This window comes from Rattus norvegicus, chromosome 1, assembly GCF_021556685.1.
Source record: "Rattus norvegicus strain SHRSP/BbbUtx chromosome 1, alternate assembly SHRSP_T2T, whole genome shotgun sequence".
Lineage (NCBI taxonomy): Eukaryota > Metazoa > Chordata > Mammalia > Rodentia > Muridae > Rattus > Rattus norvegicus.
In genome coordinates this window covers 211,134,688-211,157,454 of record NC_141534.1, presented here as the reverse complement: position 1 = coordinate 211,157,454, position 22,767 = coordinate 211,134,688, and the positions used below count along the sequence as shown (strand labels likewise).

At 53.1% G+C, this 22,767-nt stretch overlaps 1 protein-coding gene across 3 annotated transcripts; it reads left to right on the top strand.

Annotated features, from left to right (window-relative positions):
* The first annotated feature begins 280 nt into the window (after nucleotides 1–280).
* Trpm5 (transient receptor potential cation channel, subfamily M, member 5) lies at nucleotides 281–22,455 on the top strand. 3 transcript variants are annotated; one of them, XM_087577480.1, is made up of 27 exons: nucleotides 307–369; nucleotides 504–646; nucleotides 4,510–4,584; nucleotides 4,800–4,926; nucleotides 5,328–5,508; nucleotides 6,531–6,697; nucleotides 7,342–7,528; nucleotides 9,039–9,103; nucleotides 9,247–9,438; nucleotides 9,723–9,825; nucleotides 11,023–11,141; nucleotides 11,506–11,844; nucleotides 11,910–12,050; nucleotides 12,176–12,299; nucleotides 12,644–12,789; nucleotides 13,461–13,573; nucleotides 13,730–13,822; nucleotides 14,158–14,416; nucleotides 15,027–15,145; nucleotides 15,330–15,462; nucleotides 16,117–16,291; nucleotides 18,633–18,786; nucleotides 19,679–19,860; nucleotides 20,153–20,285; nucleotides 21,025–21,097; nucleotides 21,457–21,523; nucleotides 21,823–22,455. In XM_087577480.1, the coding sequence occupies exons 2-27, from the start codon at nucleotides 540–542 to the stop codon at nucleotides 21,909–21,911; spliced, it is 3,663 nt and encodes a 1,220-aa protein (XP_087433606.1). In that variant the 5' UTR covers nucleotides 307–369; nucleotides 504–539; the 3' UTR covers nucleotides 21,912–22,455.
* Nucleotides 22,456–22,767: the final 312 nt, after the last annotated feature.

Below are 22,767 nucleotides of genomic sequence, written 5' to 3'. Positions count from 1 at the left end.
GAATTCCCATCTGTCCTCTGACCTCGAGGAGGTTAGAGCGCAGGCACCCAGGCTGCCTTCTTTGACTGTGCTGGGTGGAGCCCATGGAGAAAAGGGCAGGATCCATGCTTCATCTAACCCCTCTTAACAGTGGGTACAGCTTCCTGGCCAGCCTGGATGTGCTCTCAGACCAATGGCACCAACCTGACCCTTGGTGGCTGGGTGGTACCCTATGTTCACTCACACCCAGCTTTCTAAGACATCATTGGCTGCCAGGTGCTGGGTGTGGTGTGGGGGGGGAGCAAGGGAGGAACACAGCCTGAAGTAGGTGAGTGGCTCCCACATTCAGTACCAGCAGCTACATGCCAGGAGTCTGGAAGGAACAGACAGGTAAGCTCACACCAGGGTCAGCTTGCACTGGGAATGGGGCCAGAAAATTGCCCAGTCCTCTGCTGAGCAGGTAGGAAGGGCAAGTAGGAGCCATGTTCTAGCCACATTCCTACCTCATGCTCTTCTTTCCTCAGCTCTATCAGGGATGGCATCAGGGGGACAGGTCTACTATGGGCAAGGGAAGGGGCTACCCATTGTATGGGAGGGTCTGGATGGAGAGCAATCCAAACTGTGAGCCTCAGACTTGGAGATTACATCTGCCACAGCGCCTCGGAAGGTCAGCCGGAGCTCAGGGGCTGGGGGAGGGGGCGGGGGTGGGGACACAGCCCCTCATAGTTGAGTCTATGTTCTGCTCTGTCAGGAATGTCAGGTCGCCTCACTGAGAGGATGAGGGATGCCATTCCAATTCATGCCTGCTGCATGCCGTGACCTTCTTGTCATTGTGGTTTTACCCACCTATCGCTCTAAGCTGGCACAGAGTTTAGGGACAAATAAGTTCAGGACCCCAGGGTCTGGGTGCCAGATCTGTCATGCTCTGGGCTCTTCCCATATTAGGGGCTGAGAAGTTCAGGCTGTTTCTATGACTGTCTCAGCTAGTAAGAGCCTCCATGGTCTTAAGTATCTGGTTTTTGCCTTTCAGAGTTCTGGCATAGGAAAATGATCAGAGTCTTGTAGCTCACCCCCCCCCCAAATAAACCCACCAGCAAAGGGGGGCATTTTAGACCCAGACACCTGCACATGCAAATCCTATTTGCATGCCTTCCCTCTTTGTGGCCACATTTGCCTGGTGCTTGGCTCCTGCCCAAATGCCCCTCCACCTCAGCCTGGTGAGGAGAGCAAGGCCTGGCAGTTCCTGGGTGCTGCATCCACCTTCCATGGCATCCAGGAGTCTGGACCATCTATCCAGTCTATACTGAAACAAAGCAAGGTGACCTGCAGGGTCTATCTAATCCATTGTCCATGAGTGGGTGGTGTATTGTTGAACCCCATCTTGAAAGGCACTCTCTAGGGCCTAGACCTTGGAAAAGAAATCTCCAGAGACTCAGGAGCCTCAGAGAACTCCTCTCCCCAGCCAAAATGAGACTGTCCACGACTTTCCCACAGGGAACTAAGTGGGAAGAAGAATGGGCGGTCCAGTCTCATCCCCAGTCCAAAGACTGAAGACAAGCAACATGACTCCCATACTCCAACCCAGAGCACACATACAGCTTGACTTACCTCTCTTATTCCAGAGAACGTGTCCAGATGTGACTGGGGACTCTGTTCCCAATAGTGAGATTTCCTGTTAGCATTGTGTTTTTCACATGGACCTGAAGAGAGCTTTGTCTGGAAACAGGGTCTTTGTAGATGAGATGAAGGGAAGGTGGGAGCCCCGTCCCACTGATGGGGTTCTTATAGGAAGAGGAGAGTACAGACATGCCCGGACACAAGTCCCTGACCACAGAGGCAGGGACAGGCCACAGGCCTATAAACAAAGGGCCTGGAGCCCCTGGGAGTTGAAAGATGTCCTCAGAGCCCTCGGAAAGGCCACATAGCCCATCCGCTATTGGATTTTGGGTTTTTGTCCCTAACACTTCAGGACTGCATCTCAGCTGGGTCAGGCCTCCCAGCTTATAGTCCTCGTTCCGGCACACAGGGACATGCCTGTGACCCTTGGCAGGTTCCTACAGGAAACCCATCAGCTGTTTATTCCCATGGCTGGAGGACCTTATTCAAATCTTGTCCTGCAAGGGCCCTGGGTGTGAACTCCTAGGGTGGGTGGGGTGAATTTACATCTCCCACAACTGGGGCAGGATGGGCTGTGGGGGATCCAAGGAACCAAGGAGCTGGGCCTGATTACAGGAACCAGAGACAAGGGAGGGGACTTTACTGTGGTCACACAGTGACCCATGGTGGCTACCTTCATATAGGGCCACACACTGGAAAATCAGGGTAACATGACTCTCTTGGTCTAAAGGCCAAGGCGAGGCCCAGGTGTCCTCCTAGGTCTGCTTTCTGCTGCTTTGATAAAATACCATGGCCAAAGGCAACTCAGAGAGGAAAGGGTTAATTTCCATTTGCACCATGCAGTCTACCATGAAGGGAGCTCAAGGCAGAAATGTGGAGGCAGGAACTGAAGCAGAGTCCACAAAGACAGACATGCTACTAGCTTGCTCTTCATGGTTTCCTCAGTTGATTTTCTTATAGAACTCAGGACCACCTGCCCAGGGGTAGTACTGTCCCCAGTAAGCTGGATCTTCCCATGTACATCATTAATCAATAAAATGCCCCACAGACTTGCTTATAGGACATCTGATGTGGGCGTTTTCTCAATTGAAGTTCCCTCCTCCCAAATGACCTTAGCTTATGTCAAGCTGACAGAAAAAGCTAAGCAGTACACCAGATAAGGGAAGCCACAAACAAACAAACAAACAAACAAACAAACAAACCCAAACCAGCCATACCATCTAGAGCAGACCCCAGGAAGCCTCATCTTCCCAAGCCAGACAAGCTACAAAGAGTAGCCTTCCTACCTCTTCTGCCTCCGAGGGTCCTACCTCCAGTTCTCCCTTCCTATCCCCGCACCTGCTTCAGAAGAAGAGTGTATCCTACTCCACAGAACGGCTTACCACATCCCAGTTACACCTACAACAACAGGAAACAGTGCTCTTGCACCAAACGCAACAAGACTTAGTTTATACTGAGCTAAGTATGAGTGACTGGGGCTAACGAGACCCCAAGGGACATGTTCCACTGTGGCTGTGGTTATACTAACCTTTGCAGTCACAGAACAAAGGACAACAGGAAGTCAAAGCATTTATCAAACACATAGGTGGGATGACCAGGTAGGTGGGTTACAGCTAAGTGAGGGGAACTCTGCTATAGGCCTCAGATGCTGTCTGAGGACATTTTGGGTGGAAGCTTGAGGTTTGCTGCGAATACAGGCTAAAGCTTTTTGCCTGGTAGATGGATGTTAGGTCGGACAGTCGTAGTGAGTAGTAAATGGGTACTGAAGACAGCCCGAGAAAATTTAGCTATGGGTCTGAAACATTTCAACCTCCATAACTAGGACATTCTTATGAGTCAGTCATCTGCAGAAACTTCATCAGAGGTAAACATCAGCTCACATCTGCAAAGACTGAACTTCTGTAGAAGGTCATGTGCACAGTACCGGGAATTAGGGGTCTGTTGTATCTTTTGAGATGCACTTCCTTTTGGAGTAACACCATAACCATGCTGGCTCCAGTGATATGTAAGGGGGTACCTTGGCTCAGCTCTGTCCAGGTTAGCCACAAGAGGCAGAGAATAAGCCCTCTCACAACTTATACTGCCCTATCCCCTCCTTCTCAGCCCCCTCTGTGCACAGGTATTCCCCCCTGTAAAAAGTGTAGGTTCTGAAGTGCTCTTACGCAGGCACCCCAGAGCTGGGCACATGGGACAGTCGTGCTGATCTGGGAAGCATGGGGAAGTGGTATGCAAAGAGCTGTCCCAAGTCAGACAGGATCTCCACCCACAGTGGAGCCAGAGATCCTTCCAGCATGTTCTTCCTCCCTGTTTGGACACCTGCCTTCAGGAGCCAAGGTATGGTGAGGACAGGGCCACAATGTACAGTAGAGGTTTTTTGCCAGTCATCGAAGAAATACAGATCTGTAGGGAACCCAGCTGCATAGCCCAGGCTAGTCCACTCAAGTCACTGGAGTGAACGGTGGGGCTGAGGGGCCTAGCCTGGCTGGGTGGGTGGGAAAGAATCTGAGCTCAGTCAGGGTAAGAGATGCCGCAGGCAGCCTCTTTGTCCTCTATTTACCAAGGTGGGAACTTGGAGGGAAGCGCCTGGCAGGGTCTTTCTCTCCCTGCTTCCTCCTGTTCTCCCCCTTGCCCTCTTTACCTGTCACCCTCCATGGACTTCCCTTCCTGGCTTTTCTTTCTGCCTTCTGTTCCTGCTTCCCCTTTCTAGCCATCATCTCTGCCTCCCTACCCTGGACTTCCAGTTCCACCTGGGTCCCTCCTCTTCTCCACTCTGTCCTTCCAGCCTCCTTGCATCTGTGTTGGATCACATGCCTTCTCGCCTAACTACCCAGGCCAAAACTTGCAACCTTGTCTGGAGCAGCCAAGGTGTGGCTCCCATGGGTTGTGAAAATGAATTCCCTACTGTCTTTGGAGGTTTCCAGGAGACCCTCTGCAAAAGCCTCTGGAGAGCTGTGTCGAGGGTGTTGGAATCCAGATGCCCGGAGTTCGGTAAGTGTGAGAAACAGAGGCAGGCAGGTGGGTGTGCTGTGACCCCATCCCCGGAGGAGAAGGAGCCTGACTTTAGTTTCAGCTACTGAGAGGAAGGTGGTGGAGCCCAGATGGGACCGGCAGATGGACAGCTACCTCAGCTGGGATGGGTCTTCCTTATGAAGAGGGGAAGAGGGTGGCTAGTCCATCCTGTAGGTCCGTTGTATGTCCCACAGAAAAGTCACAATGCCGATGGCCCAGAGCTCTTGTCCTGGAAGCCCCCCAGATACTGGGGATGGATGGGAGCCAGTCCTATGCAAGGGAGAGGTCAACTTCGGAGGGTCTGGGAAAAAGCGAAGCAAGGTAAGGGCAATATGCACCTGAGTGAAATCCACCATGCCTGGAATCCCCACGTCTTACTTCCTCCTTAAAGCCCCATACTGGGACTTACTCACCCTGCGTCCATTCCTTATGAGCTGAGTGCAGAGACCCTGACTAGATGGGCAAAAATCAAGAGTTGCTTCCTGCCCTGGTGATAATGGGAACCTTCAAGTTCAGGGCTCCTACCTCACCGTCCACCCAGAGGGGGAGGATATATTGCAATGGCCATACCACACAGAAGACTTGCCCCAAGGAGGGAGGGTCTAAAGCCCGCCCTCCTGTGGCCTACCCTGTTCCATGAGCCTAGTCTCCTCCCCCATGATCAGAATCCCATAACTCAGTGCTGTCTACCCCCTGGAACCCACCAGCCCCTTACCCCACAGTTTGTGAAGGTGCCAAGCAATGTGGCCCCCTCCATGCTCTTTGAACTCCTGCTCACCGAGTGGCACCTGCCAGCCCCCAACCTGGTGGTGTCCCTGGTGGGCGAGGAACGGCTTTTTGCTATGAAGTCCTGGCTTCGGGATGTCTTGCGCAAGGGGCTGGTGAAAGCAGCTCAGAGCACAGGTAAGGCTCCCCCTGCCCTCAGTGGATGAGGTCTGCCCACATCACTTTACAACCAAGACAATCCACCACAGACACACCCTCTGGCCAAACTGATCTAGGCTAAGACTCTCTTCCCAGGTCATTCTGACTTGTGTCAAGTTGATGATTAAAATTAAGCGACGAGATGCTCAACAGTAAGAGCGTGTGCTGCTCTTGCAGGGATCTGGAGTTCTGTTCCCAGCACCCAGGTTAGGCCAGCTTGAAACTGCCTGTAATCCCAGCTGCGGGGAGATCCAACACCTCCAGTCTCCTCAGGCAGCTTCACGCATATGCACATATGGGCATACACTTACATAATTTTAAAAGCGAAATTAAAACTAACCAACATAGTGAGATAACTCAATGACTAAAGACCCCGAGTCTAGTCTCTAGCAACCACACAGAAAGTTGGGCATGAGGGTGTGTGCTTGTAGTCCCATTGCTACCGGAAACAGACAAGTTCCTGTAGCTTATGCCAGTGTCCGGCCAGACTTGTTCCAGGTTCATCAGAGACTATCTTACAGAGACAAGGTGAGTGGCACCTCTGGCCTCCACATACACCTGCCCCCTGACACGGGTGCCCTGCATGCACAAACATACCCAGCAAGAGGGTTGGAAGTTCTGAGTCTTTCTCACTGCAGAAGTGGTTATAATAAAGGAACAGTTTATGGTCAGATGCAGGTGAGAACCTTGTCATTCAGATCCTTGCCCAGAACAGGCTACAGGGCTGCTAGGACAAATCTTGGAAAAGGTCACTGTCTGCCACACACAGAGCCTCCCTGAACCTTAGTATTTCCATCAGCCTCAAAGTGCTCCCTGTAACTGGGCATGGTGGTACGTACTGTGCCTCCGGTACGTGGAACGCATGGAATTTCATGAGTTTCAGAATAGCCTGCATTGTAGAAACCTGTCTGGAGGGAAGAAAAAAAAAGTATTTCCCACTACTTGATTCCCTGGTCAGCCAGCTGTGAGGACTCCAGGACCTTTCTCTCCTCCTCCCACAGGTGCCTGGATCCTGACCAGTGCCCTCCATGTGGGCCTGGCACGCCATGTTGGACAGGCTGTACGTGATCACTCTCTGGCTAGCACGTCCACCAAGGTCCGTGTGGTGGCCATCGGAATGGCCTCTCTGGACCGAATCCTTCACCGCCAACTTCTAGATGGTGTCCAGGTTAGTGACAGGTTCAAGGGACCGTGGCTGATAGGCTTTAGTGGGCGTGGGTGGGTAGAGGAAGCTGTCGATGGGCTGAAGAACTGTGCTACCCCCAGGGGCCCTGAAAGGATTGAGAGGTGGGAGACAAGGGTGGGCTGCAGTATATGTTCCACGGAGCCCAGCACTTCCCAGCAGGTGGCAGCATCTCTCAGGGATAAGGGTGGCAACCTGCTGTACTCCCAACGGAGAGCCAGACCGATAACACTCTGGGCCCAGCCTGGCTGGACGGCTGTCCTCAATCCCAGCAAGCCCTGGCCAGGTGGCTTCTGCTCTATGGTATTCATACACATCCCCCACCCTGTAGACTGCTAAAGCATAACCAATGAGAAGCCCAGGAGGCCCCACTGAGGTGAAGTCTGGACCCCAGCCCAGAAGAGTCTAGAAGGTGGAGCTTGCACAGCCCTGGCCCCAGCTGTTTCCATGGTTCACTCATTCCAGGGAGGCCCCCAGCCCAGCAGTCCAGCCTCCCTCTGCCTGAGGGGTGGGGACTCTGAGGCCTTGCTGAAGCTTCACCCAGGGCCTCAGCATGGCGTGCACAGCCCAGCAAGGCCCAGCCCAAGCTGCTCCTGAGGTCTCTGCCTTTCCATGTCTCCTTGGCACAGGAGGATACTCCCATCCACTACCCAGCAGATGAGGGCAGCACTCAGGGACCCCTCTGCCCTCTGGACAGCAATCTCTCCCACTTCATCCTCGTGGAGCCAGGCACCCTTGGGAGTGGGAACGACGGACTGGCAGAGCTGCAGCTGAGCCTGGAGAAGCACATCTCTCAGCAGAGGACAGGTTATGGGGGTAAGGCTTGCTCTAGCTGCCCAGAGCAGCATCTTGGGGATGAATACATAGAAACATGACACACATCAGTAAAAACTTCATGGAGAGAGTGGGAAAGGCCTTCCAGGAAGGAGAAAGGGGAGTCCTGCGTGCCTGAGCATACGAGGCCTGGGAAGAAGAGCCATCAGTGTGGGATGGGAGAGTGACATAGCTGAGCAATGTGGCCCTGGCTACGCAGCCACATCCTGGCCAGACTACAGGGCAGATGCCACTGTTTTAATTGGCACTGTTCTGGCTGCAGACTCTGCTAGCCAATGGTCTTCCTAGAGGTGCAGTTCCCTTCACTGCCACCAGGGGGCAGAATTGCCAGAGGGAATGAATACATCTGTGGCTAATGGAGGGTGTGAAAGAGAAACTAGGAAAATAGTAAAGGACAAACTATTTATAAGCTACTATATCATTGCTTAGAAAGTGTGAGAATAATATATTATCAGGCAACAATATTTTTTTTTGGTAAAGCCAGTACACTTTAACAGTGGAAACAGATCTGTGTCTGATACCACAAAGGCCTCCACAGAACCACAGCAGACTGGGGCTGCTCCCACCAGCTTCTGACCCTTTGTTGGTCCAGTGTGTCTCTTACAACACAGAGCAACTCTATTCTATGCTGGTGGAGTGACTACCTAGCCTCAGTGTTCCTGCCTATGGGATGGGGCAGGTATAACCAGGTTTCATATCTTTCAAGTTCCTTTTGTGTTTAAAATGTCACATGACAGCTCCGGACAATGCAGATCTAAGGTTGAATGAAGTCTTGGGCCAACAGCTCAGGAATGTGATACACTGTCTGGGTTCACCTTCCACTGTTAAAGTGTACTGGCTTTACCAAAAAAAAAAAAAAATGTTGTCTGTTAATATATTATTCGCACACTTTCTAAGCAACTATAGTGGGGGGAAAGCCACTGTGTGTTGGGGATGTAGTTCGGTTAGTAGAGTGCTTGCCTTTTGTGCACAAAGCTCTAGGCTTAATCCCCAGCATAGAATAAATCAGTCACTGTGGCACTTGTCTGTAATTCTAGCGCTCTGGAGATACGAGCAGGGGATCATCATTCTAAACTACATTCCACAGTCAAAACCAGACTGGGCTTTATCAGACCCCAAGTTTAAAAAAAAGGGGGGGCGCTGGAGAGATGGCTCAGTGTTTAAGAGCACTGACAGCTCTTCCAGAGGTCCTGAGTTCAAATCCCAGCAACCACATGGTGACTCACAACCATCTGTAATGGGATCTGATGCCCTCTTCTGGTGTGTCTGAAGACAGCTACAGTGTACTCGTATATAATAAATAAATAAATCTTAAGAAGGAAAGGAAAGAAAGGAAGGAGGGAAGGAAGGAAGAAAAGGAAGGAAGAAAAGAAGGAAAGAAGGAAAGAGAAGGAAGGAAGCTTTTGCCAGGCCTGGGGATGTCTGAAGTAGGGGTGGTTCTGAATTCTCACTTTCTGAGCATCCAACGGTCTCATGACTGCTCTGTCCACAGGTACCAGCAGCATCCAGATACCTGTCCTTTGCTTGCTAGTCAATGGTGACCCCAGCACCCTAGAGGTAAGGACAGGGTGGGGTTGGGGGAGAAGCCGCTAGCTGAAGCCCTGAACGACATGATGGTTTTCCTGGGCACCTACAGGGTGGTGTGGAGGGCTGAGGCACCTTCTAAGCTTATCTGGGTGTCACCTTGTCTGACTCCCCAGAGGATGTCCAGGGCAGTGGAGCAGGCTGCCCCATGGCTGATCCTGGCAGGTTCTGGGGGCATTGCTGATGTACTCGCTGCCCTGGTGGGCCAGCCTCATCTCCTGGTGCCCCAGGTGACCGAGAAGCAGTTCAGAGAGAAATTCCCAAGCGAGTGTTTCTCTTGGGAAGCCATTGTACACTGGACAGAGCTGGTGCGTACTGCTGGGGGCTGCTACAGTCATCTTCTGCCTCTATCCTCCTGGCCTCCCCTGGGTGGGGATGCTCTTCCTGAAAGTCCCACAGGCCTAGCCTGTACCCTCTCCTCCTATGCATCTCGGAATTATCTGGGTCCTTGTGTAGCAGAGAGACTAGACAGCTAGCCTGGTCCATCTGTGGGCAGTCCTGAGCTAGGCTTGTGGGTGAGCAGGGACAAAGTGGTCCATCTGAGGACCCTTCTAGGACGTATTCAGACCGCAAGCGTTCTTCCTGCTTTTAGCTACAGAACATTGCTGCACACCCCCACCTGCTCACAGTGTACGACTTTGAGCAGGAGGGTTCCGAGGACCTGGACACCGTCATCCTCAAGGCACTTGTGAAAGGTGAGCCAAATAGACCTGCCTTCGGAGGCCGCAGGACTTAGCAGTGCTCGCAGTGGGTACCTGTCAGCCCTTCCCAGGAAGGAAAGACGATTCACAAATTCACGAAGTTCAGTAGCTTATAATCTAGCCTCAGGGCGTTGTAACCAGCCCCAGTTCTGGAATTTTTCTATTACCCACGCCCGCCACACACACACCTCCCCAGGTCCTCGTCCCCTGCTTTCTGTCTAAGAATGTGAGTTTTGGGGCCATTTTACATGAACGGAATTACACTCCATGTTATTTGTACCCACCTTCCTTCTTGAAGCACGGTGCCCACAGACCCATCCCCATGTCAGCCCGTGCCCAAAAGTCCTTCCTTTCTATGGCTGAGTTCTAATGTCTACTGTGTAACTGTTCCATGGGTCCGGCCACTCAGGCAGCCACGGGTGGATATGTTGGATCACCACCCAGGCTTGTCCATGTAGCAGGGCCGACCTGGAGCAGGTGTGCACAGGCTGGAAGCTGGGAGAGGCAGTGCTGGGGAAGGGATGGGGACACACCCGAGGAAGGGCCCACTCTAAGACGGCCCAGGCTTCTAGGGGCTGGGGGTGTGGCTCATTTGGTAGAATGTCTGCGGACCACATACAAAGCCCTGGGTTCAATGTCAGCACCACACAAACCAGATGTGGTAGCTCCTACCTGGTAGACAGGAGGACCGGCTGCTCAAGCGGATGCAGAGCAAATTGGCTACAGAGCAAACTCACAGTCAGCAAAGACTACAACGGGGCAGCTCTGGATTTAGTCGTCCCCCTTCCCAGGACAGTAAGGCCCAGGAAGACACACACAGGACCACATGTGGTTTTCAGTGAGTCACGCTCCCACAGAGGCAAAAAGAAGCCTGCTGCTCTTAACTCTGGGGCTTGCCCATAACTGTGGCCTCCAGCGAAAGTGTCAGGAATCCCCCTAGAAGAAATGTGATTGCTTGAGAATGTACATCTCTGCCCTGTTCTTGGCCAAAAAGATGCTGGCCAAAGTTCTACATTACTGAGAGCACGCTTCTGCCTCACCAGACCATGTTCAGGGCGGTTCTGGGGTGTTGCCCCTGAATGCTCGGTCCTATGCTTCTTGCTGCTGTTTAAAGGCAGCTGCCGATCCCCATCGAGTCACAGAGTTCTAGTCCCTCCCCTCCAGCTCTGTGGGACTCACCCCTACCCACAGCCTGCAAGAGTCACAGCCGAGACGCACAAGACTACCTAGATGAGCTCAAGTTAGCAGTGGCCTGGGATCGCGTGGACATTGCCAAGAGTGAAATCTTCAATGGGGACGTGGAGTGGAAGGTGCTCTCCCCCTCCAACTCCCCACCCCTGCCTGACTTGGGAACACCAGGCAGGGAATACACGAAGTCTGAAGTAGTGGGATTTCAGGGGTGTCATCTGGGCCCATTCTGTCTCAGATACTGCACTGGAGGGGGTCGAGATGACGCTAGGGAACACTCAAAGTCCCGACTGGGACAGAGGGAGTCCGAACACTCCTAAGGTCAACTCTCCAGACCTTTCCTATCCCCGGCTCCTGAGGCCAGTGTGCTTCGCTGACCCATGCCTGCGCTAGCTTCAGAGAACATGTTGGGGGTGTCCAGGGGAGGATGTTTACCCTCTCTCCCTTCCTTTTACTGTCCTGCTCCCCTCTACTGAGTGAATCCAGTCCTGTGACTTGGAAGAGGTGATGACAGATGCCCTAGTGAGCAACAAGCCTGACTTCGTGCGCCTCTTTGTGGACAGTGGTGCTGACATGGCCGAGTTCTTGACCTATGGGCGGCTGCAGCAGCTTTACCACTCTGTGTCCCCCAAGAGCCTCCTCTTTGAACTGCTGGAGCGTAAGCATGAGGAGGGTCGGCTGACACTGGCTGGCCTGGGTGCCCAGCAGACCCGGGAGCTGCCCGTTGGTCTGCCTGCCTTTTCACTCCATGAGGTCTCCCGAGTTCTCAAAGATTTCCTGCATGACGCCTGCCGTGGCTTCTACCAGGATGGGCGCAGGATGGAGGTAAGTAGAGCCAGGTTGGGCCAGCATGTGCTAGATATCCTAGATGTTGATGCCCTGATCTGCAGGAGAGAGGGCCACCCAAGCGGCCTGCAGGCCAGAAATGGCTGCCGGACCTCAGTCGGAAGAGTGAAGACCCATGGAGGGACCTGTTCCTTTGGGCTGTGCTGCAGAACCGTTATGAGATGGCCACATACTTCTGGGCCATGGTGAGCAGCCACCTGAGTCCATGGCTCCCTTGGACATCTCAAGAGGCAGACTGGGGAATGTTGGGATGGCTGGGCCACCTCCTAAAACCCTGTTTCTCCATCTCCATCTCCATCTCCATCTCCAGGGCCGGGAGGGTGTGGCTGCTGCTCTGGCGGCCTGCAAGATCATCAAGGAAATGTCCCACCTGGAGAAAGAGGCAGAGGTGGCCCGCACTATGCGTGAGGCCAAGTATGAGCAGCTGGCCCTCGGTGAGTCACAGGCAGACTGTGGTCCTCTGATAGCGGTGTGGCCCAGGGTAACCCCCATGGCCTCCTGTGTAGAGCAGAACACAGACCATTTCCTCCTGGGAATGGAAATTGGTCAGGAAGTGGAGGCCCTCACAATCCTGAGGGAGAAGGGGAAGGGCCAGAGAAGGTCAGAGGTTGGGAAGGGCCCTGAGGTCAGGTGGAGACTCTCAGTGGCCTTGTAGCATAGGAAGCCTGGCTAAACCCTAGGAAGTACTCAGGACATACACTGCAGAGGACTGGGGAGTGGGGGGCTCCCCAGGGACAAGGCATCAGCACTCCATCCCAGTAGCTGACTTTGCACACAGATCTTTTCTCAGAGTGCTACAGCAACAGTGAGGACCGTGCCTTTGCCCTGTTGGTGCGCAGGAACCACAGCTGGAGCAGGACCACCTGCCTGCACCTGGCCACTGAGGCCGATGCCAAGGCCTTCTTTGCCCATGATGGTGTGCAAGTAAGTGGCTGATCAGCCTAAGGACAGCCAGGGGGCAAGGAAGGTTGGCAGGACCCAGGCTAATCACACAGGACACCGAGGTACCTCTATTAATGACCCAGCCTGAAGTTTTTAGCACATGTCCAAACTACATAGGGAAGAGACGAGGAGAGTGGCTGAATTTCAGCTTCCTCCATCAAGGATGCTTTCCTAGCTTGGCTCTTGGGCCCAGCAACACCTGTTCTCAGTTCGTTTGTCTATACCCCAATCCATAATTCTGTTATTGAAAGGTTGCAACAGGGCTGGGGGTGTGGCTCATTGAGTAGTGTGTCCAGCATGCTCAAAGACCTGGATTCAATCCCCAGCACTCACTAAGTTGTGGCGCATGCCAGGAATCTTATTACTACGGGGGTAGAAAAAGAAGGCCCGGGAGTTCTAGGCCATCTTCAGGTATGCAGTTGATAATGATAGTTATCCTGGGTTATAGGAGACTTCCTCAAAGAGAAAAGAAGAAAAGGCAGGCAGGCTGCAAAACAATCAAACATAGGCTGTCGAGAAGAGTGTGCCCTTCGGTCAGAGCAGGTGCTCCAGGAGGGGCCTTGAGAAGGGTCTGGAAAGCGTATCTCAGGCACACAGCCCTACGTGAGTGCAAGCGCGATGGTAGGCAGCCAGAACATGTGACTTTATTCTAGGCATTCCTGACGAAGATCTGGTGGGGAGACATGGCCACAGGCACACCCATCTTACGACTTCTGGGTGCCTTCACCTGCCCAGCCCTCATCTACACAAATCTCATCTCCTTCAGGTAGGTCGACCTAGACAGCGGCAGGAGCCAGTCTCGTTCTCCTCACGTCTTGTAGCCTCATGTCCAGTTGGCTATGTGAGCGCCCTCCTCCACCCCGATTCTCTGTGGTTCCAGTACTTTCTCCCATCTACGTGCTTGGGATATTCTGTGTTGCAGTGAGGATGCCCCGCAGAGGATGGACCTGGAAGATCTGCAGGAGCCAGACAGTTTGGATATGGAAAAGAGCTTCCTGTGCAGCCATGGTGGCCAGTAAGGGGTGGCGGGGGCGGTGAGGGGGATCAAGGGGGCAGGAAGGATGCAATGAGCAGAGGAGAGAAGGAGCTAGAAAATGGAAAGATAGAGTGGGTCTGGAAAGAGAGAGGGCAGAAAAATGGAGGAAGACTATGAGCTAGAAGAGACAGAGTGGGGCCAAGAAGGTAGGGGATGGAGAGGGTTAAGAAGAATAGAGAATGCTGAGAAGGATGGAGGGAGAATAAGACTGCCACTAGGCAGTGGCCAGCTGCTAGACACATGGTAGAGAGTCAGGCTCCCATGGGGTACTGTGGTTTGGAACCTCCTCACTATGGTCCTCTGCACTCACACAGATTGGAGAAGTTAACAGAGGCGCCAAGGGCTCCTGGCGATCTAGGCCCACAAGCTGCCTTCCTGCTCACACGGTGGAGGAAGTTCTGGGGCGCTCCTGTGACTGTGTTCTTGGGGAATGTGGTCATGTACTTTGCATTCCTCTTCCTATTCTCCTACGTCCTGCTGGTGGATTTCAGGCCACCACCCCAGGGGCCATCTGGGTCGGAAGTTACCCTGTATTTCTGGGTCTTCACACTGGTGCTGGAGGAAATCCGACAGGTCAGTGGTCAGCATGGCCTGCTCCTGGCCTCTGCAATTCAGGCTGTGTTATATGTGCCTCGGGTGGGACCTGATTTGCGTAAGCTAGGACTTTCTTAATCTACAGAACAAAACCACTGCGTAGCCCTTCTGTCAACCCACTCTAGGTCCTAGTCCTGGTCACAGGCTGAGCTCCAGTCCCAGAGCCAACCTGAGCTGATTTCAACTCCATCCTGAACCCTGACCTCTGCTCCAGATTGATCGTGATCATGATTTCCTAGTTAGAGTCTGAACCCTGACCTGAGTCACTGGCTAAGTCCAGACCCTCAATGTAAACTGACCCTGAACCCTGATCTGAGTCACTGGCTAAGTCCAGACACTCAAAGTAAACTGACCCTGAGTTTCAGTCACAGACAATCCTGACCCTAAGTTTAGATTGACCTCATTTTTTTGACCCCAGACTCATCCCTAAAATCTCTTCAATTGATATCTCCAGTCCTAGCCATACAGTGGGTGCTAGTCATCAATTGATTCTGATTAACTTGGAAACTGAGCTCTGATTCATGCAGATTCCACCCTGGTCTCACCAAGAGAGACCTGGTACTGCAACCAGGCTTTCTCCCTCTGCCAGGGATTCTTCACAAACGAGGACACCCGTCTGGTGAAGAAGTTCACTCTGTACGTAGAAGACAACTGGAACAAATGTGACATGGTGGCCATCTTCCTGTTCATTGTTGGTGTCACCTGTAGGTCTGTAGCCTCACGTGGGCTGGTGGGCAGGTTCATGGGGCCTACTTAGCCCTCTGAAACCCGTGTGGTCCTGGAACCTGGTTTTTGGCCAGTTGACTGGCATACTTTGTGTCTTGGGGGAAAACTTCTTGCCCTCCATGAACACCAGCACCAGCAGCCTTATCCAGCCTTGGTCCCTCTTTAGAATGGTGCCCTCCGTGTTTGAGGCTGGCCGGACTGTTCTGGCCATTGACTTCATGGTGTTCACACTTCGGCTCATCCACATCTTTGCTATTCACAAGCAGCTGGGTCCTAAGATCATCATTGTAGAGCGGATGGTGGGTTCTTGGGAACCCAACCCTGGATAGATGGGAACCCAGATTCACTGGATGGTGACCCTAAACTTGTGGTGGTGGTGGTGGTGGTGGTGGCAGCGGCGGCGGTGGTGGTGGTGTGAGTCCCTTGGGATCCCAGCCCTGGATAGCTTCAGAGCCCAGAGGAACACTGGCTCATAGATGGGAAGGGCACTGAGTTTTGACTCTGGATGGGCATGACCTACTAACTTCGTCCAATTAGAGGGGAGACCCTTATAACTCTAGCTTTGGGTAGATGGCAGCCCATGGGACCCTAGCCCTGGGTGAGATGAGCTTCCCAGAACCCTAACTTGGGTTATGGGGTGAGCCCTCTTGGACCTTGACCTTGGGTGGTGGTGAGCCCTGTGCTATCCCGACCTTGGGTAGCAGTGAGAATCCTGGGACCTCTGACCCTGGATCGGAGTAAGTACTGAACCCCCAACCAAGGTAATTGTGAGAACCCTAATACCCCAGGCCTGGGAGGGGATGACCCCCATGGGATTCTAACCCTAGGTTGAGGTGAAAAACCCTAGAACTCCAACCCTAGGTGAGGGTAAGTTCTCTGAACTCCACCCTGGGTTGAATGAGCCCCTCTGTGACCCCTGAGGCCATCCATGACCCATGACCCTCTTCCTGCAGATGAAAGATGTCTTCTTCTTCCTCTTCTTCCTGAGCGTGTGGCTCGTGGCCTATGGCGTGACCACTCAGGCCCTGCTGCACCCCCACGATGGCCGTCTGGAGTGGATTTTCCGCCGTGTGCTCTACAGGCCTTACCTGCAGATCTTTGGGCAAATCCCTCTGGATGAAATTGATGGTTCGTGCTGAGCCAGGAAGGGTGGGCTGATGGGCTAGTGGGCTGTAGGAGATGTGCTCCTCCACTGGGACTTCTGAGTCACCAGGTCGCTGGCTGAAAATGGCTGAAACAATGGCATCCTAAGTTTAGGCCACAGGCCTCGCACACCTTCTAGGCTGAGATCCAGAGTAGGGCAAGACACAGCCAGCCATGGAGCCCCCAACCTTTCCTTGGCTGAGAAGTTGGCCAGGGAGATCCTGAATATGCAGGGCTGGCTTCCTGCCTAGGGAGGTCAAGTGATGTAGTGGGCCTCAACTTGTGTGTGTTACCTGTGGGTGTCAGGCTTGCCTGTAATCACCAGTGTCCCCTCAATCGAGGCCCTACACCTAGTTATGGCTGAAGGAAATTCTAGGGACTTCACGACAAGTGAATGCAGCTCCGTACTTACTGCAGGGGTCTTGTGGGTAGTGGATCCAGAATGGGGATCTAGGAGGACCTAAGGTGGTAGGGATTCAGCTCATTAGGCCAGAAAGAGGCCTAGAGAGTGGGGGATCAGGACAGAGGCTCCATATGTCACTACTGGACATGTGCAGGCTTAGTGATAGGGTTCAGATTCAGGCATTGGGGGAGGTGTCAGTGTTCTGGCTTGTGTCAAGGGATGTAGTGTTAACTAACCATGAGGTCATGCCATTTGGATGGTCAGTAGAAACCTGACCTCAGCCATCCTGGGGAGGCCATTAATGAGGCCAGGTCAGCAATTATAGCACTTGATGAATATTTGTCAACAGATGACAGTGAGATTGGAGCAAGCCAAGCCCTCCAGGGACAGAAGGGCTGGAAATTAACTTCTAATTGGGGTGTTCCCAAGCCATACCCTGGGCTGTTTTCTTCTCCCCACCACACTGCCTTTGGTGTTTGCTCAACCTGAGCCATCACTTTTCTAGGCCATTAGCTTAAGCAGACATTGCCTATTTCTCCCTTCCCCGCCCAGACATATGGCCTTATGGCCCCAGTCCCTGGGGCCAGGAAGAGGAAGGTGAGTACCCTAGCCAAGGCAGCTCTGGGGTCTCAGTTCTGTAGTAACTACAACTCCAGTTTCTCATTCACAGGTATTGGGGAACAGGCTCAGGCCACCTGACAGCTTAGAAGGGTAGCAGGGCGGTCCTTAGTCTAGGCACGGAGGCCACTGCAGGGTCAGCAGAACCACTACGGATGTGGCAGGCAGAGTGAGCCATGAAGTAGCCTTGACAGTCCCTACACACTGTATCTGTTATGCTGGGAGTGGCCTGTGCTCTCACATGCCTGTTCTCAGAGGGAAACTGAGACCTGGGTACTTTTCTGGCCCAGTCTGCGGGGTATAGAGACCTGGGAAGTCCTCATCTCTCCTCTACACCACACACTTCCTCCTTTTCCCACCAGGCTCTGGGCTTCAGGGTCAAATTTGCGTTCAATCAGGCCAGGCAGAGCTTCTCAGACCCCGGGCAGGATTTACAGCTTTTCAAAGGAGGGCTTGGCCACTCCTCTGGGGCACCTAGGGAAGGGAAGAGAGTCAGAGAAACAGAACCTGGAGTAGATTCATAGGCTGGGGGATGGGGTGACTGCTAAAGCAGCCTCAGAGGGGGCAAGATAGGATCTGCCTCTCCCAGATGATTAAATGCAACCCCCCCCTAGAATACAACACTTCACAACTCACATGGGTTGACTGGTCATAATGACTCACTGGAGCAACAAGGCAGGGATTTGTCCCAGGAAGGGAGACAAGGTCATAAGGATGGCAGTACAAACGGGTAGACCTTGAAAGTCAAATATCCCAAAATTGTACCCCAAGGCAGCCTCCCCTAGAGCATCACCCATAAGACAGAGAGCTGGAAGAACAGAAGCAATAGCAAGTCACTGAAATGTACAGGCGGTCCACTTGCATGCACATGCATATATGCCCACACCTGCTTACACAGTTATGCATCAGCACACAGCATGGATGAAGCCAGGAGGAGGGATGGCGACATCAGCCTATGCTGCCCTGCAGGCTTGGCCAGGGTGGGGCCCTCCAGGGGAGAAGTATAAATAAAGGGGATGGCATTTATAAGGGGCTAGCACTGTGACTCAGACTCCTTGGGGGATGCCCAGGGCTTTGAGTACTCCCATTATGGGCAGAGATACCTAGAAAGCTGCAGGTCCACTTTCCATTTGGTTTGGTGAAACTAGGGCTGGCTTTTCACAATGGGACTTTTAGTGCTTAAACTAGCTAGCCCCACATGAACCAAGCCCCTGGCCACCCACCCAGCACCCGCACCCTGCCAGCCTCAGCTTGCCTCAGCTTGGAACCACACACCCAATCTGAAGGGGTCTGTTTGCCTTGCAGAGGCCCGTGTGAACTGCTCTCTTCACCCGTTGCTGCTGGACAGCTCAGCTTCCTGCCCTAATCTCTATGCCAACTGGCTGGTCATTCTCCTGCTGGTTACCTTCCTCCTCGTCACTAATGTGCTACTTATGAACCTTCTGATCGCCATGTTCAGGTACCCTCCTACCTCCACATCTGGCCACCTGCCCTCACCAATCCCTGCTCCCTCTTAGTAGGGCTGGTTTTGGGGTGCTGACAGAGACAGAACCCATGTCCTAGTATTTTGCTGCTGTGTCCACTGGGCTGGACCTGCAGTAGAGGGCCAACACTCTAGGTACAGACATACTATGAGCCCACCCCTGCTGTCTGTCCTGTTAGGAAGGAGGGTGAGTCTACAGGGTTGGGGACTTAGAGCTGTGTAAACACCCCCTCCCCTCCATTGAGTAAACTCCACTGCAGCATACCCGAGAATGTGCCTGAGCAGACACCCATCCTAGCCTCCTTTCTGTTGATTTGATATAACTGACTGAAAGCAGGTTAGGAGAAGAAAGGGCTTACTTCGACTTACACTCCCATATCACAGTCTGTCACTGAGGGAAGGCAGGGCAGGAGCTCAAAGCAGGAACCACAGAGGAGTGCTGTTGGCTAGCTTACTCAGGCTCATATTTACCCAGATTTCTTACACAGCTCAAGACCTCTTGCACAGGCCACAGTGGGCTGGGCCCTCCTACGTTAATCTAATCGCCCACAGACACATCCACAGGTCATATGACCTTGACAGTCCCTCTGTTGTGGTTCCCTTCCTAGGTGACTCTAGGCTGTGTCAAGTTGATAGTTAAAGCTAACTCTATTAGCCTCCATCTTTCTGAAAGGGTTCCCAGGACAGCCACTGGATGCAATGGGGGATGGCATACAAGGAGTGGGGGGTGAAGGGGTGAGATGAAGGATGGCAAATGAGACACAGGGGGTTGCATGTGGGGTGGGAGGTAGATGTCAGGTTGAGATAGGGTGCTTTCGTGGCAGGGAGAGCAGCTTATAAGGCAAGGGCTTGGCTATGTGTCCTGTAGCTACACATTCCAGGTGGTGCAGGGCAATGCAGACATGTTCTGGAAGTTTCAACGCTACCACCTCATCGTTGAATACCACGGAAGGCCGGCTCTGGCCCCGCCCTTCATCCTGCTCAGCCACCTGAGCCTGGTGCTCAAGCAGGTCTTCAGGAAGGAAGCCCAGCACAAACAGCAACACCTGGGTGAGGTCCCAAGCTGGATGCCACTGCTCCTGAGGGTCCCAACGGACAGAGGAGATCACAGAAGGGACTGGGGTTCCTCATCTAGGCCAGGTTAACCAAAGCTTCAGGTACAGACTAGACAGCCACAAGGCCAGCCTGTCCCCTTGCAGCCTGAGATCCCTGCATGGGGCTTATTTCTGTCATCTACCTTGTGCTCTGCCTGGCGGCATCTGCCCTTGGTCTCTCTTGCATCAGCGCCTAGGGAGAGCCCACACAGCTCTCCGACGCTTGCTGCTGTCTCCCACATTGCCAGAGAGAGACTTGCCTGACCCCGTGGACCAGAAGATCATTACCTGGGAAACAGTTCAAAAGGAGAACTTCCTGAGTACCATGGAGAAACGGAGGAGGGACAGTGAGGAGGAGGTGCTGAGGAAAACGGCACACAGGTGAGGCAGCCTGTGGGACCCCAGACAACAGGCATGTAAGGACCAGGCTGTCGGGTGCCATCTTCCTGGTCATGAGCTGCTCAGAGACGTAGAAGGGGCCCTGCCAGGAGGCAGGTCAACTCATGCAGCAGGGTTGGGCTGATCTTGGTCGGCTGGGTGCTATGAGAGGCAGTTAAGTCTGGAAGGGGCTCCCCATTGTGAACACATGGAGGTGGGGGAATATCTAGCCTTTTCAGTAATGGGTGGGGTTTTCTGAACTGTCTTAAGATGGGTGAGACCATCTAGTGCCAGTAAAAGAACCTCTGAGCTAGGCAAGCAGGCCTGGGTCACAAGACCCAGCTCTCTTGCTCTAGGAAGAGGGTGTATGTGTGTGAGTTGGGAGCATAAGCCCATAAGTAGGCAGCTTTCTGTGATGGGACTCTCTTCCTCCTCTCTCAAGTCTGAAGATCCACCCCTAGTCGGTGCTCGATGGTGGAGGGGCTGTTCCTGAATGCTTATAGGGATGACCTGCTGGTTATCCTATTGCTTGGTGGTCAATTCCAAGCAGGGACAGGATCTCAATCTCTTGGAGGGTACAGAAGTGCTCCAAATCCAAAGACCGGCCCCAGATAATGATTGGAAGGACAGTAGGGCAAGAGGCGACAGTTGACTGAGGCCCTGAGAAAGCAGTTAGGACAGGCAGGCTCCCCCTTGTGGAATGCCATGGAAGTGTCACAACTGCGGCTGGCCTGCTTTCCAGAGTGGACTTGATTGCCAAATACATCGGGGGTCTGAGAGAGCAAGAAAAGAGGATCAAGTGTCTGGAGTCACAGGCAAGCTAGCAACTCAACTGTCCACTTTTCTTCCTGGGGTGGGGACACCCTTCTGGGAACTACCACAGCCCTGTACCAGCATCCTGATGGGTAGGTAGCATTAACCCTGAACAGAGCGGAAAGATTATGGGCAGGACAGGTGAGACCTCAGGGCACACTGGTTCAACAAAACCTAGGTTCAACACCACATCTGGTCACCACCCCTTATCGTGCTCTATGGGGCAACCTGGTCCAGAGTGTGGAGTCCCAGGGCAGGAATAGCCCTGGTAGGAGGGCAATCATGTGGGAGGAAAGCAACCCCCCTCGTTCCCCCCAACAACCCTCGCCAAAGTCCCAGTATCTCCCTTGGCTCTCTCTAGGCCAACTACTGTATGCTCCTCTTGTCCTCCATGACTGACACACTGGCTCCTGGAGGCACCTACTCAAGTGAGTGTTGGTTCAGGCTATGGGAATGAGATGGGTATGGGCTCCTCCCTTCAGCCACCAGATTAAGGCAAGAGAAAAGCTTCGGGCTGCATATTGGATCCTGCCTTCTCCATCTGTGTTAGAGGTTCCTGCTACCCTTCGCAGGCCACTATTTCTGAGGCATACAGGTGCCCAAGGCTCTGCCTAGCACTGGTCTTGCTATCCTTACCACTTTCCATGTCCTGGCCCTTGTCTCACTCCTGCCCTGCCCCAGCTGGGGCTTTCCAGCTAAGGATCCTTTCTCCCTTTCTTGCTCCCAGGTTCTCAAAACTGTGGTCGCAGGAGTCAGCCAGCCTCTGCTAGAGACAGGGAGTACCTAGAGGCTGGCTTGCCACACTCAGACACCTGAAATGGAGAAACCACTTGCCCTAGAGCTCCAGACCTGGCCAGATTGAGGTTTTGGGTCACATCAACCTTCCCCTGCCCCCAGCAGCCCCGAGACCTTGCCGCAGACCATGTCTTGGACACCTCTTCCTATGAAAATGAGACTCATGTCTTTGGCATCTATCTGGGAGCCCCAGGCGTCCTCTCCAGCAGGGGAAGTTTTCTCATGTCCTACCTAAAACTTTCACCAGCTAAGACTGGACAGCTGGAACTGGCCAAGTCCCACATGGGATACCATCTGCCTGGATGGGGCTACTTACGTCTAGCCTGTCTTACCCTGAGTTCCAAAGAGGCCAACCTCTTAAACACTAGAGGTTTCCTTCTTGTCCTCTGATCCATCCATCAGCCGACCAGCTTCTAGAGGGCAGGACTCAGATCTACTGTAATCAGCTCCCATCCTTCAGCCCCCACAGCATAATTTGTGTGATTGTCCTGGCACAAACCCCAAGATACTGCTCAAGGGTACCCAATGCTATTTTACTTTCTATAAAGCCTGTAGACCACCTCAACTAAGCTAAACTGGACCACAGGGGTGGCTAAACCAACATTTCAAACACCTGGGGAACATGGAGTTATCTGACCCAATGAACAGCATCTCTGTTCCTTCTACTGCTTCTCAAATTAAATGACCACCCAGGTCCTTTCTAGGCGAACTACAGAGACTGGGGCAGACCCGGTGCTTAGCAGGCCAGGCTGGCTAACTTGGTCCAAGTCCCTGGCCTCCACATGAAATACTCACTCGTGCATCCTTCTCTTCCTCCCTGGCCCAGCTTCAGCTGAAGGATCTAGCATCAGCTGTGTCTTATACAGAGGTCACAAGT

What these genes read in the sequence shown, in the direction of transcription:
- Trpm5 (XM_087577480.1), top strand. Translation starts at nt 540, where the DNA reads ATGGGCAAGGGAAGGGGCTACCCATTGTATGGGAGGGTCTGGATGGAG. An exon ending in GAAAGCAGCTCAGAGCACAG is followed by an intron (nt 5,509 to 6,530) that starts GTAAGGCTCCCC and finishes CTCCTCCCACAG; the next exon opens with GTGCCTGGATCCTGACCAGT. An exon ending in AACTTCTAGATGGTGTCCAG is followed by an intron (nt 6,698 to 7,341) that starts GTTAGTGACAGG and finishes TCCTTGGCACAG; the next exon opens with GAGGATACTCCCATCCACTA.